This window comes from Lynx rufus, unplaced genomic scaffold (assembly GCF_022079265.1).
Source record: "Lynx rufus isolate CCGP_SWC_20201006 ecotype Redwood Valley unplaced genomic scaffold, mLynRuf1.p SCAF_15, whole genome shotgun sequence".
Classification (NCBI taxonomy): domain Eukaryota; kingdom Metazoa; phylum Chordata; class Mammalia; order Carnivora; family Felidae; genus Lynx; species Lynx rufus.
In genome coordinates this window covers 63,143,678-63,158,910 of record NW_025814829.1, presented here as the reverse complement: position 1 = coordinate 63,158,910, position 15,233 = coordinate 63,143,678, and the positions used below count along the sequence as shown (strand labels likewise).

At 57.9% G+C, this 15,233-nt stretch overlaps 1 protein-coding gene across 5 annotated transcripts in view; it reads right to left on the bottom strand.

Annotated features, from left to right (window-relative positions):
* The window catches only part of SUSD4 (sushi domain containing 4), a 91,436-nt gene that overhangs the window by 46,502 nt on the left and 29,701 nt on the right, over positions 1-15,233 (bottom strand). For 4 of the 5 annotated variants that reach the window (XM_047077190.1, XM_047077191.1, XM_047077194.1 and 1 more), the window contains exon 3: positions 416-628. The exons of the other annotated variant lie outside the window; for it this stretch is intronic. In XM_047077190.1, coding sequence (XP_046933146.1) covers positions 416-628 — 213 coding nt within the window. The remainder of the gene's footprint in view (positions 1-415; positions 629-15,233) is intronic. 5 annotated transcript variants of the gene reach the window in all.

Below are 15,233 nucleotides of genomic sequence, written 5' to 3'. Positions count from 1 at the left end.
CCTACAAGCAAAGCCGTCTCGACCAGCAGGCGTGGGCTGGCGCAAACGGTAAGTGACTGCCGCGTCTCAAGCAGGATACTTGCCAGAAACAAACGCCCGCCAGGTCGGCTGGCCCTGCGGTGCTCCCTCCCTACGTGGCTCATGTCCAAAACGTGCGTCTCCGTATGGACCAAGACTGCGCACAGTGAGCGGCTCTAACATTCTCCCAGCCGCTCGCTCACACGGACGCAAACGGTGACGAGTGGGGTTGGAACTGGGGCGGAGGAGGAACACGGTCCCTCCTGCCACGGGGGCGAATTCATCCCGGGCCCCAGCCCTGGCCACACCGCCTTCCCATCCGCATGCAGACTGGGCCGGATGGCGCGGCCCGGGGTATCGGCCTGCCCGGACGGGGCGGGCAGGGCGCGCACTTTACCTTCTCGCGCACAGACAGGCTTATCGCTGGGGATCCAGCCGAGGGTGCCGTTAGGGTGTCGCGCACACAGTCTCTTTGTGGAGCCCTTCAGCTTGAACCCGTCTTCACAGTGAAACTGGGTGACAGAGCTCTCAGGGAACACCCCTCCGCTGGGCGTCCTGAAGCCGTTCTCGGGGACGCCTGGGTCCGTGCACGCCTGAAGGCCATCGAACCCTACATTGACAGAGAGAAGAAAAGGTGCCTCTGAATGCATCCCCCGGACGCCGAGGGCCTGCCCACGTCAGGGACAGACACTGTCATTCCACACGCCGTGGCCACGCGGCTACACAGCACGAGAGACAAGAATAGAAGCCCTCTCTGTGACTCAGACGGTGCTGGCGGGAGTCCTCCTGACCGACCCCACCCTTTGTGGAGGCTGGAGGAGCTGAAGCCACAGAACAAAGTCGGGAAGGAGGTGGTGGAACCTGAGCCAGGCCCTGCAGGACATACTGATGACACTCCAGGGACAGAACAACGCTGTCGGGGAGGCCAGGATGGCGTCCCCGGCAGCGTTGGCCTGAGCACTGAACGCCCCTTCCCCTCCCCTCCCCACCCCTTGCCCTTTGCTCCTTCCCTTGTGCCAGGCCTCCTGGAGGCTCCCCGAGGTCCTGGTGGCTTCCTAACCCATGAGACCAGCCCTGCAGGGAACAGTGTGGGAAACAGCACGGTCCGTGCTGAGCTGTGAGCCCTTCATCTTTGCGGCCCACAGCCCATCCCGGTCCTGCACAGAAAGAGCTCCCCAGACGTTTGAGGAATGAATGAACTGTGTTGGGGAAGGGAAGCATACTGAGGTGACCCTGGAGGGCCGGGTCAAGCGAGGAGGCAGTGGGCGGGTGTCCGCAGACGTTATAGCTGCAGGGAGAGCCTGTGCAGGTGTCAGAGCAGAGGGGAAACCTGGCAGGTGCCCGCGGGGAGGGCAGCACAGTGCTGGAGTGGGAGGCGGAGCCAGGGGCGGGCCAAGGGGGAGGAGCCAGAGCCGAGGTGCAGGGGGTGGGGCGGAGGGAAGGGAAGGCGGGGCCGGAAGGCAGAGCCAGAGTGGGAGGCGGAGCCAGAGCTGGGTGGGGGGCGGGAGGAGGAGCTGGAGCAGGGGGCGTGGCGGGAGGTGGAGCCAGAAGGGGCGGGGCGGGAGGTGGAGCCAGGGGCGGGGCAGGAGGCAGAGAGGAGCTGAGGGAGCCCAGGGCTTGGGTGCCCGGGGAGGGACCAAGGGGCGGGGGCAGCGGGGCGTCACGGCAGGAACTGAATCTTGTGCTGTTAGATGCAGCTGGCACACGACGTCTCATTAGTGTTGGGGGCACAACACGGTGAGCCCGCAGTGTGCATGTGACGCTGTGGTCACATGAGCGGAGCTGCCGTCATCACCACACATCTTCACCACACATCACTGTGACAGCACAGCTGACCGTACTCACAGTGCTGTGACTGTTCTCCCTGGACCCGCTCTCCCCGCGCTGCTCCCTGCACCCCTCTCCTCCGGCAACCACATGTGTGCTCTGCACCGTTTGTGTTTTAGATTCCACGTAATCCTAGAGTATTTGTTGCTCTTTGTGATTTATTTCACTAAGCATAACACCCTCAAGGTCCATTTATGTTGTCACAAATGGCAAGATTTCATTCTTTTTGTGGCTGCGTAATATTCCGTTGTATGTATACCACTTCTTTGTCCCTTCATCGGTCAGTGGACACGGGCTGTTCGTAGCTTGACGATCGTAAATAACCCTGCAATAAACACAAGGGTGCGAGCGTCCTTCTGAATTAGTGTTTTCATCTTCTATGGGTAAATCCTTGGTAGTAGAGTTACCGGATTACATGGCATTTCTATTTTTAATTTCTTGAGGCACCTCCATCCACACTGCTCTCCAGAGTGGCTGCACCAGTTTGCATTCCCACCACCAGTGCACGAGGGGTCCCCTCTCTCCACATCCTCGCCGACACCTGTTGTTTCTTGTGTTGTTGATTTGAGCCATTCTGACAGGTGTGACAGCCATTCTGATGGTAGCTCATTGCGGTTTGACTTGCATTTCCCTGAGGATGAGTGATGTTGAGCATCTTTTCATCCATCTGTTGGTCATCTGGATGTCTTCTTTGGAGAAATGTCTGTTCATGTCCTCTGCTCATTTTTTAATTGGATTGTTTGGGGTCTTTTTTTTTTTTTTTTTTTTTTGGTGTTATGTGAGTTCCTCATATACTTTGGATATTAACCCCAGGGACTGAGAGCTTGAACAAAGGGATAACAGGGACCAGACGCGTGTCTCCGAATGACTTCTCCTCACCCAGGCAGAGGACAGACTTGCACAGACCAGGCAGGAGGCAGGAAGACCATCAGAAATAACTCCCAGGTACCAGGTTATGTCAGGATCCAGGGACAGTTTGTGAAAGGCAGACTCACGGATCCCGGTGCTCTCAGGGTGGGGGGCAAAGGGCTATGCTTCTGGAAAGCTCTCCAAATGGCTCTGAGGCAGCCAGTCCAGCTCCTGGGAGGGCCAGCAATTGAGGCATGTGGAGTCTCAAGCTACTGCAGCAGTCGTGGGGAGAAATGACAGGCCAGAAGAGGCAGGAGTGGCGCAGAGAGGCCGCAGGAGATACTACGGACGCAGAAGCGCAAATTCAGGGACGGAAGGGATGGCAGCAGGGGTGAGGGGAATGAGTTAAGGGAGGCGTCTAGGATGGTCCCAGGTCCTGGCGCTGAGCCTGCATGCAGGGGGACGGGACGCGGTGAAAACCACCTGGGGCCAAAGGGGGGTGCGGGGAGTCTGGGTCTGGAGACACCCAGGCAAGGTGGGGGTGACCAGCGGGAGGAAAAAGTCTGGGCCGCATGTCTGCGCACAGACGGCAGCTGGAGGCACAGCTGAGTGGCCTCCTGGGAACAGACGGTGAGAGGAAGCCACGTGGCACATGGCCGAGACAGCGGCACCCACGAAGGCAGGCAGGCGGCTGGGCAAGGGCAAGGGACACACCGGGCACGGGGGCGCGGCCAGGCTGGAAGGGACTGCAGAAAGGAAGGGACTGCTGGAAGGGTGCAGACAGCCCGGGCTTGTCCTCCAAGGCACTCAGTGTACACGGAAGAACGCGGCTGAAGCCATGGCGGGTCATCCGCGGCTGAAGCATTAGGGTCACGGGAGGGGCTTTCCTGTTATTGTATTAAGATCTTAAAATTAAAGAGATCTGAGCCTGTCTCCACGCAGCAGGGAGAAAGAAAGTCCGCAGATGAGAGACGGGAGGCGCAGGGGAGGGGGTCCAGCCCTGTGCGGGGGAGGGGGGCTCACCTTCCACTGAGGCAGGAAGGGGGTCTCCCGGAAAACGCACTGAGGGAAGGATGGTCCCCAAAACGTGTCCACCCTCCAGGACTGGCTTCGGGGGTGCCTCCCCGGGAACCATCCCTCCGCCTTCAGAGTCTGACCAGGAGCCTCTCTTCCCATCAGGGAACCTGTGCCCACCTCCCCTGTGTCCTCCTCACCCTGGCAGCGTTGTGGTCTACCTCACGTCCTCCCCCGCTGCGCTGTGAACTTCTGGGTCGGGGGGGCGGGGAGGGGAGGCTGTGTCTTATTCTTCACCTCCTCAGCCCCCGGCATGTTGTGTAGTAAGGGGGCATTCCACAGGTGCTGCTAATGGAGGAGGGAGGGAGGGAGGGAGGGAGGGAGGGGAGATGGATGGGTGGGTGGATGGGTGATGGGCGGGTGGATGATGGATGGATGGATGGCTGGAAGAGGTATTCCGCGGGTGAGGTGGGCGTGAAGGGCTCTCCCCCAGCACAGACCTGTTCTCTCCTAACGCCCTCCCAGCCCCTCCTTTCTCGCAACCCGCGTGGACCGAATTCCTTACTTCCCGACGACCTTCCTCCCGCCTGCACCTGCACACACCTCCCCCTTCGTGCCTCTGCAGCGTAGGGCCAGAGTGGGTGGGGATGCGGCTGAGCCACACGCTTCCCTCACACCCACTAACCAGGGAGCCACACCGACTGCCCGTCAAAGGCACCGACCCCTCGGCCCGGCACACCTCCCCGCCCCAGCCAGGAAGCCGCTGTCTCTGAGAAAAGGACGGATCCCCCAGGGGAGAGCTGAGCATCCGCGACCCGAGAACCATGCTGTGAGGACGCGGTTTCCTCACGGGCCCGGTTCTGTGCTCTCCTTACTAATCCTTCCCTTCAAAAGCCGCCGCCCTGTCCGCTGCCTCCCAGGGACCGGCCGCTGCGTCGCCCTGTTTCCAACGGTCTGAGGATCAGGACGCCGCTGGCTGGGCCCAGCCGCCGACACAGAGGAGGGAGCGAGAACAGGCGAAGGGACCGAGGTTGGACGACGGGATGGCGTAAGAGGCCGTTCTTCATCCGGACCACTGACCCCACCGAGCCAGACGGTCGCTTCCCACGGCCTGCCAGAGCTCGAGACGCCGCTTTCCAAAGTACCCCCGGCGGGTCGGTCCCCAGTCGGGGCTGCTTCTCCACAGAGCCGTCCTCTGCAACGTGGGGGTCAGCCCACCGGACGCACACCCACTGGGGACGCGGGGCCTGCCCAGAGGGCTCCAAATCCTGCGGATGCTTTGGAAGCGAGCGGCCACAGCTTAGGCGGGAGAAGAGAGTTCCCGGGTGATTTCTGGTATGTTTCTTTTGGGGGAAACAGACAGAAAAGGGTACTTTCCTTTTTAACAAGCCCTGGGAGGTGGTACCTCCTGGCCACTCCTCCTAAATCCAATTCAGAACGCGGCGTGTACGCACAAGGGACAGTCCGTGTGACGATCCACCTTATGGGTCAACGTGACCGGGCCACGGCGCCCAGACATCTGGTCACACGGTCCTCTGGATGCGATCACCACGTGAGTGGGTAGACTGAGTACAGCGGACGGCCCTCCCTGACGTGGGTGGGCCTCATCCAATCTATTGATGGCCCGAACAGAACAAAAGGTTGAGTAAGAGAGAACTCTCTCTGCCGGACATCGTCAGGCTGGTGCGTTGACCTCCTTCCGCTGTCAGACTCATCCTCAGACCAGAGCTCACGCCATCAGCCCCCGCTGGGTGACCAGGTTGCCAGGTAGATCTTGGACCTCCCAGCCCGCACACCCACGTGAACCAGTTCCTTATAGAGTGTGTGCATGTGTGCGTGTGAGTGCGCGTGTGTGCGTGCACGCACATGTGTGAGAGAGCAGGGGGGAGTAGGGAGAGCCCTCTCCTCCTGGCCCCGTTCCCTCCCGGGGTCCCAGGCTCGTGCCATCTTCCTAAAGGACTCGGACACTTTAAGGACGTGAATGACAGGAGAGCCAGTCGACCCCTCGTCCCAGGGGACATTGTTTCTCTCCAGAGCCGCGTCCCAGGAAGCAGCCTGGTGGGCAGTCCCGGCCTGTGACAGCCCTGGGTCCGGCGTCCCCTCCACTGGCACTGATGTCCCTGCCCAGCGCTGTGGCCCCAGGAAACGTCCAGAAAGCTCTGTACTTGGTGCTCTGGCCCTCAGGGGAACAGGAGGAAAGATCCTTCCCTTTTCTTCCAGCCACAAGTTAGCAGCAGGCCCCGAGGGTCCTTCACATACAAAGAAATGCATCAAAACCCCGGGCTCACGGGGGTCCTGACTTCCCGTCTGGCTACTTTGGAGTCAACCCAATACGCAGTTTAGCCGTGAGCACCCTAAGAAGTCCAGAAAGAACCCTAAAACCGAAAGAGGCGTGAAAAGCAATCTTTGGGCTTTATCATAACTGAAAAGTCATGTTGGAGGAAGGAGGACTGTATCCAATGCGGCCAAATCAATTTAGAACCGGGGCCGGCTCTATCCCTCTGTAAACTGCTGTGTGAGTCTTTGCGGGAAGATACAGAATACAGACACAAAAATTGGTTTTTTATGCATTCGCTTAGTGAGAGGGTCTGGGGCCAGTGAGGAAAGGGCGTCCCCGCCGAAGTTTAAACAGACGCGTCTGCACGTTTGCAGTTGAATCCAGAGCAGCACCGAGCCCAGCCCCCAGCACCCCCATCAGTGTCACTGGCGGACACGAGACCCCCCAGGGGTCGGGGTCAGAGCCCTGGCGTCTGGGGTGGGAGGGAGGCCGGGCTGGGAGCAGAGGCTGGAACCACACCCGGGCTCGGGATCCCGGCCCCCATGCGCCCCCCCCCCCACGCCCCCCCCCCCCCATGGCCGCCCACGGGGCCTCTCCTGGCTCACGTCTTCACGACTCTGCAAAGTCTTTGAGGGAAAGGACGTTTGTGAACGTGTTTGGTCTCCATAGCTGTCCGGACAGGACGGAGCAAACAGCAGTGGTGAACTGTTAGTGCCTCCACAGGACACAGCCCTCGTGGTCCCGCAGCACAGACACGTCCCGGTGCACGGTGTGGGCGAGATGCGTCACCCAGAACACCCGGACCCTGGCGAGCCGGTCACCGAGCTCCCAGTGACCACAGCGTGGCGGGTGCCACACTCGGGCGCCGAAGCCTTCTCCCGGGGAGGCCGCGGCCGGGGCCCGGCGAGCGGCTCCTGAGGCGGAACCGGCCCTGGACAGCACGGGACACTTGTCCTCAGAGACGAGAGTAAAGGCGGGAAGGTCGCGGGCCCCGGGAGTCCCTCTCCACACCACGAGGACGTTCCTCCGTCGGTCTGAACAGACCCGGCTTCGCCTGGGCCGAATCCGCTTTCTCTGAGAGCGTCTCACAGGAGAACTCACCTCTTCACCAGAAGGGAAAACCTTCACCCCTGTCCTACTCTGAAGACCCTGGAGGTCGGGTGGCCCGGCCCGTGGAGCCAGAAGCCGGGTAGGCCCTGAGACCGCGGCGAGGCCCGTCTGACCGACCGCCTGCTCACGGCGCCTTACACCCCCTGGAGCTCTGCCGCCTCTGAGATCCTCTGCCCTCAGAGTGACCTTCGCTTACCTTTTTATTTTACTTTTATTCACTTGAGAGGGAGAGGGAGGGAGAGAGAGAGCGAGCGAGTGGGAAGCGGCAGAGAGAGAGGGAGACGGAGTCCCAGGAAGGCTCCGCTGTCAGCGCCGAGCCTGACGCCCGGCTCCACCTCACGCCCGTGAGCTCACGGCCTGAGCCGAGACCAGCAGTCAGGCGTTTCGTGGACTGAGCCCCCCGGGCGCCCCTCAGCTCATCTCCTAAGCGAGCGCGTAGGACCAACAGCCTGTCGGATCCCGGAAGCACAGGAACTGGTGGTGTGTGTGCAGCAACACAGAAGAAACGACACGAAGCAAAACCGGCCAGCAGACGGACCAACCCTCTGGCACCAGCGTCCGCGCACACGGCGCTCCAGGTGGATCACACGGGGCCGCCTGGCACGCCGGAAGCTTCCGGCCACCGCACAGCCACCCGGACATCGTCTTCACATCCCGACGGCCCGTCCCGGGCAAGGTCAGGCTCGAACACGCACAGGATCCCGTCCCCGACGACAGACGGTCCAGGGGCCGCCGGACACGTGCCAGGAAAGGCTGGAAGGACCGGGCAAGGTGGCCCCCGGCTGCCACGGATGCCTCCGCTCACTGGGAGGGAGGAGGCCGGCCCGTCCCAGGCCCGCCCTCCCCTGCAGAAGCCAGGGTGGGCCACGGAAGGCCCTCGCAGGACTTAGAGGCGGTCTCAGAGTCAGAACTCGGTAGAAATAGCAACCTAACACCGTTACAGTTACAATTAAAGTCTACGGGAAAACGTAATTTGCTTTATAAAAGTTGATTCGTGACCCGCATTTCCCTCACAAGATCGTTATTAAGTGGTTCTTGACCCTCTCTGTTCCAGTCGAAATAATCTCTGTGTTTGACGGCATTTCAGCTCTTCGTTTTTAAAAAGAAAAGGGAAGAAGGAGAAAAGGGGATTGCTATAATCTATCTATATGCTGAACCATCGCACAGCGCTGGGCACTGGGAGAAATTCACTCCACAAACCACCGAGCCCAGGCCCCCTGAAGAGTGAGCTTATATCCAGGACTGTCAGAAGCGGTTGATCTGCATGTTGTGGCCTTACGGTATGACGAGACCTATTTGAAGGGTCACAACGGGCACTTTTTGGAAATGAAATAGAAAGGAAAAGTCAGAGTGGCTCTCACAGGGTAAAGGGGAGGACCGTTTCGTGTGGTTTCCTTAGTTGTTAGTCTGCAATGTAAAATACATCTGTTTCAGCGGTTCACAGTCAAACGGGTTTAAAAAACACTGCTCTAAATACACCCTGCCCTGTCATTCTATTGAAAACATACAGTTGCTTCAAATAACGTAGTTGATGCCTAAGGGCACAGGTTGTGGGGTGAGACTGTGCTTTGAATCCTGACTTTGCCATTTTCTAGCTGTGTGATCTTGGCCAAGTTACCTAACCTCTCTGTGTTTCTTCATATGTGACGTGGCTATTATAAGTGCCTACTTCTAGGGCTATTGTGTAATTTAGATGAGGCATAAATAGACATAAAGCAATGACTAGCACACGGCAAGTGCATAATAAGTGAAGGTAAGCTGTTACATTAATATTTAACCAGTTCCCTAAAGAACAAAAACATAGAGCTTCATAAAATGGTAACCTCCTGATTTCCTAGAACCACCTTAATTTCCAAAAATATTCAAGATTGTTTCCTATGATGCTCTAGGATTAAGAGTCTTTGCAAATGACTGTTGGGCATGAGCACAACAGTCCTGCCCTTGGCCCAACGGGTGAGCCTTAAACAGGCAGACTCTGACTTCTGTAAATTAGGAGCCGAGCCTGGAGGGGAGAGCGATGGCCGGCGCTCTGGGCACTGACCTCTGTTCTGGAGCTAGCAGCCGGCTCCTGGGGAGGCCTGTCCGGTGCTGTCCCCTCTGCCCGGCGCTGTCCCCTCCCCCTGGCACAAGGACAGCCACATTCCTGGGGACCTGAGAGTCCAACCAAAACCACACAGAAAACATGGAGAAAGCACTCAGAGCAAACGAACAGGTTTAAGACAAATTTTCAGACACGACACACAACCAACAATTCAACAAAGCAAACCAAAGGCTTCTAAGTTAATTGTGTTTGTGAATGTGGGGCTGTGTCACTCCATAATTCAGCATATTATCACTTTACAGATTTAAGAGGTATCCGGAAAAAAACATTACTAATTAGGCTAAACAGATTTCTCACTGGAGAGACAGGATCCCCGCCCACCCCCACCGCACCCTAGGAAACACAGCGAAGACACCAGAAAGCAAGACCCGGCACGTTGCTGTGGCCCGGTGTCTGCGTCCCAATGGCCCACACGCTATTGTTACAGCGGAGTGACATCAAGCAGACCCCACCGACACTGACTTTCCTGGGGCCACGCGATGACGTCCACACAGCACCCACCCACATTGGGGCCACGGCCTGCACCCCACACCCGGTGGGAACCTAACGGCAGCTCCGAGCAGCTGGGTGGCCAGCACGTCAGGTGGCTCTTCCCTGGAAATCGTGGGAATGCGTCAATGTTTCCAGAATTATCCAGAGATGAATACAAAGTCTGCTGCGTCTGAGCAAGGAAATGCAGCAAAAATAAGTCTTAATAGCATAATTTAGACTTGATTAAAATGCATAAAGGCCACAGATGTGGAAGTGTAGCGCTTCCCCGTTTGATGCCAGACTGACATTTTCCCCCTCTTGATTTAATTCACTTTGATTACCCAATTATTCCTAAACTCATTCTCTTGGTTTCAGCTCCAATGAAACGGATAACGGTACTAACTCATAATGTGGTTCCCACCCCAGTCTCAATACCGCTCCACAAACGCTCGCCCAACAACATGACACAATTATCCCAGGCTGCGATATTACAACACGGCAAAACAGAACAAGCCTTTAAACGTTTGAAGTAAAGCAGCACAGAAAACCACCCCCAGAAGACTCTGAGGGTCTCTCTCCGCGACAGGAGACGGGGCACGGAAATTCTGTAGATGCCGTAAACCCAGGATTATTACTTGACAACGTCTGACAAAGACGTGGTAACATTGTGAAACTGATCAGTAAGTTACAAACGTGACTCTTTTCTAAAGCGAGTCCCGACCAACACAAGGAGGCTGTCTGTGTGACCAGCTGTGTCCCCGACAGGCAGCTCGGTCTTGTCACTAAGTGAGGCGCACGGACGGCCTCTCCCTCCACTTGTAAATTCCAGAATGTCTAGTCTCTTTCTCATAAAAACTGGTGACGACCCCCCGAAGCACAAGCCCTCGGATGGAAGCCCAAGAGACGAGTCAAGGTTTAGAAAAAGAAGAAATTTCTAGAACACATTCTCAAAGTGCCCGTGGCCCTTTTTGTTTCTGAAACTTCAAATGTCCTTTCGTTTCTGTGAGCGATGGCTGTAGGGCAACACTAAAGCCGTTTTCCATGTGCTCAGGACTTCAGTTTCCAAAGTGCACACGCGACCTCGTTTCATCCACATCACCCCCCGTGAGATCGATACAACAGTTGGCGGTATCGGCTGTCACAGTCACTTCATGAAAATCCAGCTGCTAATAAACAGCCCTAGCCTCACACGGTCCTTCTGGAAATACCACGTGTCGGCACCCCTTCCCCGCCGAAGGCTCATGGCAAGCTGGGGTCCGGGTCACCTATGAGGCTCCTAATCTCTGTGTACATTCCCAAGGGCCGCCCAGACTTTTCAGGGCTCGGGGACAGCGAGGAAGGGCAAGACACTGTGAAATAAGGCAGAAACACAGCGCTGGCTGACTTGGGTCCACGCTCTCCCCGACGGGTCTGCAGGTGAACCCCACCGCGCGCCTCGTCAAGCAGCAAAGAGCTTGGGGCTCCGGCTCGGTTTGCTCATCTCTCTGTGCTCAAGACGATTAGCTGGAGGGAAGTCTCGCCTGCCACCGCCTACCAGAGTCTCCACGGCAAAGCTGCCCACGTTTCCACTCCGTCCCCTGGGAGTCAGCGGTCTCGTGGGTCAAAGCCACCACGCTGCTCACTGACCCTTCGTCTGACGGAGGGCTGGGCGCGTAGCAGTAACGAGTGCTACGTGCCACGTCTGTCGCACATCTCCTTCACAAGCTTATTTAAGTCAAACGGATCTTTACAAAAATACATTGAAAACTATAAAATACTATGCACATATGTATCAGCTGAAACTGCTCAGCCATGCAGAAATTACAGAAGGTTCCTGCTGGAAGGAATCTTAGAAGTCACCCAAAATAGCTGGGAAATGTGAGACCCAAAAGTTTAACCGACTGCATAAACTGGGACAGCTCCGAATGAGGGGGTCCCAGAGCCCCCCCCCCCCACCCGCCCAGGTCTCTGCCTGCTTGGGGAGGCCACGCCACGTGCCCCACGATGGGCACCCTGACCCGACCCACCCGTGCCTCGGACCGCTGCCAAGCTGACCTCCAGTGAAACACGTGGGGGGGGGGGGGCAGGTCATTAAATACGGAGGGTTTCCTCCCAGTCACGATGCCAACATGAATTTGTTCCAAGCGACTTGGGCAGAGCCTGTCATTCTCCTCTTTCCTGACCATAAAACGTGGGAACACCCTCCTCCTGATGCTCGACGCCCTCTGCCAACCACCTGAGCCCGGCAGGCTGAGCCACCGAGCGGCTTCCTGCGCCAGGCCAGCAGGGCTTCAAAGCGAATCAGAATCACAGGACGCACGGTGCACACGTGCTCCAACACCTCACAGATGACGGCACAGCCCGCGGGTGCACCGGCCTCCCCCCTCCACGCGCTCCTCGCGGTGTATCTATTTGCCATCGGCTCCCTGTGTCCCTGGGGCTTCTCGCTGGGCAGCAGGGGGGCAGAGGCCACTGCAGGGCCAGGGAGGCGGGCCTGGCGTGCTCTGGGGGGGGCGGGGGGGCCCCTGAGCCGCCCGGAGGAGCAGGGCCCCAGACTCTGGCTGTAGAACCGGCAGCTGGAGAGGCAGCCTGGCAGCCGCCAAGGCCTAATGACCCAGCGCCCTCCCTGCCTGGCGCCCAGGACCGGATGACCCTGGAAGGACCGGGAGAAGGAGCGGCCCCACCCCCCACGACAGACACACACACACTCCTGAACTTCTGATCGAACTGCTCATCAGCCAGGCCGGTAGGGCTCCAAGGACATCACACTTAATTTAGAAGAATCCAGGATGTGCCCCTTCCTGCCTCTCGGTCTCCTCCGCACGGAGCCTCGTCCCTGCTGTGGGTCTGGCGTGAGCACGGAGAGGGGACCCTGGGAGCCGCTACTCCAGAGCGAATGAGGCCCCAGGGGGAGGCGTCCCCACGCAGGAGACGCACTCTGCCCAAGGACCGGCCTTCTCCCACGACCGGACTCTAGCGCCCACGAAGCACAGGCATCTGGTTTCCCTGCGCCAACTATGTTGCTCACGAACTCACATCTGCAGTGTCTCGCTGAGCGCCGGCACCGGTCCGTTCAGGAGCCGGGACGGACAGGCCGGCCTCACTGTGGCCTCGGGCGCAGGGACGAAGGAAGGTTCTCGAGCGCAGGCATAAAAAGGCTGCACATTTTATTTCACGGAGGCCCGCGGGCCGGTGCCTCGGACCAGGCCGGGAGGGCCGAGCGCGGCAGCAAACTGGGACTGTCGTGCAGACACAGCACGGCTCCGGTTGGCGCTCTCCTACTGGGGCCTCATGCACGACCTCAGAGGCCCCTACTTGCACGGTGGGTCACGCGGCACTTTCTCAGGAGCACCTGTTCGTGGGGCACCTGAGCCAAGATGATCGTGTGCGATCCATTCCTACGATAAAACGCTCTAAAACCATTAAAGTCAGGCTTTCAAGATTTTCCAATCATTAAGTGTTAATGGTTAGGGGCCAACCCCGCACATATGCAGTTGATTAAGAAGACAAAACACAAAACAGCGTGCACGTCGTGGTCCTTGTCTTTAACACACAAAAGGGATGCACGTTTGTAGAAAAAAAGGGAGACGCCCGAACGTTACCTGTGGTTACTTGGGATTGAGGGTTGACGTTTTATTCTTTATACACGTCTGTATTTTCCAAGTTCTCCGCAATGAATATTCATAATCGAGAAACACGTTATTTTTTTATGATCCCTGGTGGCAAGGGGGCGTTAAGCTGGGGTGGGTGAGAGATAGCCCGCGGGGCTGTCCACAGACACGCAGCATCAGAGACTGCAAACGGCACAACGGGAGGTTCCGCCAGGGGGACGCCGGGCTGAGGACAGCCGTGCGTCGCTGGGTATTAAATTCCACAGAGCCGCCTGCCAATCACATACCGTCCCTGTAGCGCTGTCCCTAAAACACCTCCCTGCCAGAGGGCCCCGCGGGTCTGGCTGCCGGCCCCGAGATGCCGCGGGTGAGGCTGGCGGCTCTCCCCCCCGGGAGGGTCCCCTGCACGTGGAAAATAAACGTGTGCACTCGGGCCAGGCACGGTGCGACCAGGAGAGCAAAACGGATGGATGCCGGGGATAAAACCGCCGTCTGGTCGGGATTGATAATGAACCGTTACATCCTAGCTGCAATTACCTAATTTCTGAAACTGTGTTATAAATACACCGTCAGTGGAGTTCGCTGGCGAAGAAAGGACGTGGACCAGAAACGGCTGGACGAAACACCACCGGTTCCCAAAACGAGCATGCTTCTCCCTCACCTTAGCTGAACGCTACGTGGAGGATGAAGGGACACGTTCCCTGGGCAGCCTGGGGGAGCTAATGAGCAGCTCTGCTTCATAAACAAAATCACAGTCACCAAAGGGCATCGAAAGATGCCCCTTCCGTCACAGATTTCCACCCTCACTCACGTCACAGAATTGCAGCGGCGACGGAAGGGGGGGCTTTGTGAGCGGTGCGTGTGGGAATAAGTTAATTTAAGATGAATGCGAAGGAAAAATGCAAGCAGGCATCTGTTCGTTCAGAAACAGGCTCCGGGGTTTTACTGTTACTATTTTTCTTGCAAAATTTTATAAAATCCCCAAAGCTCTGTAACACAGAAGCGAATGAGTCTTCCTCCGTCGAGTGCCAAGTGCAGCCTGGACCGGCGTGAACCGGCCAGAAAACAGGACGCGGGTAAACCCCAGGCTGGCACCGCACCTCTGTGCTAGTTGCTCACAGAGCAGCATTGGGGGCGGGGCTGAGCTGCCTGCTAGTTTTCTCCCAGCTCAAATCATCTGCTAATGTCATCTCTGCCCTTACTCCAGCCAGGAGCTGTGGTGGCGCCTCCCCCCGCCCCGGAAGGTATTACGAACTAGAGCCAACAGGGTGCGCAGGGATTCTGTGCTTCGTTTGCACGGCTGATGGTTCGGTCCTGAATGGTGGCGCTCAAAATACTGCACACGAGCCAGCCCGAAAAAAACCGCACGATTCTGGCTGCGTTTAAGGGCTCCTGGATCGCGCGGGCCCAGACAGCGTACCTGGAGCTGCCGTGCAGATGCGCCCGTCACGATTTCAAAGTCGGACAGGAAGAAAATGGAGCAGCTGCTGCTTAATCTTTCATGGAGCCCAGTTTGCCTCATTAGCTGGCAAATAGGACAGGCTGGGCCGGGAGCAGATCTGGCCTCCGCTCCGCACGAGAAAAAGGCGATCTGTGTCAAATCGCTCACTCTGCTTGGGGGTGGGGGCACGGTGGCCGCTGGCCCGCTCTGGCGCCTCAGTGACACATGGCCCTCGGCAAACTGCAGAAGCTTCCATGGAGCCTCGTGACCATGCCTGAAAAAGAGGGACTGGGACTCACCTTGTCCATCTCAGACCTGCGGGGCGCCCAGAGAAGGAAGGACCCCGACGCTTTGAAGACACTGAAGGGCTAACCCAAATGCAATTTGAGAGGCCCTGAATTGGTAAACTGAGTCCCAAGGGCAGAGGATTGGACTGGAGGCACAGAGGTGCGGCTAGGACCCTCAGCCCTCACCCGAGACCCAAGGAAAATCCCTATCTTCCCGTCTGCTTGATGTCCCCTCCCCCTGCAGCCG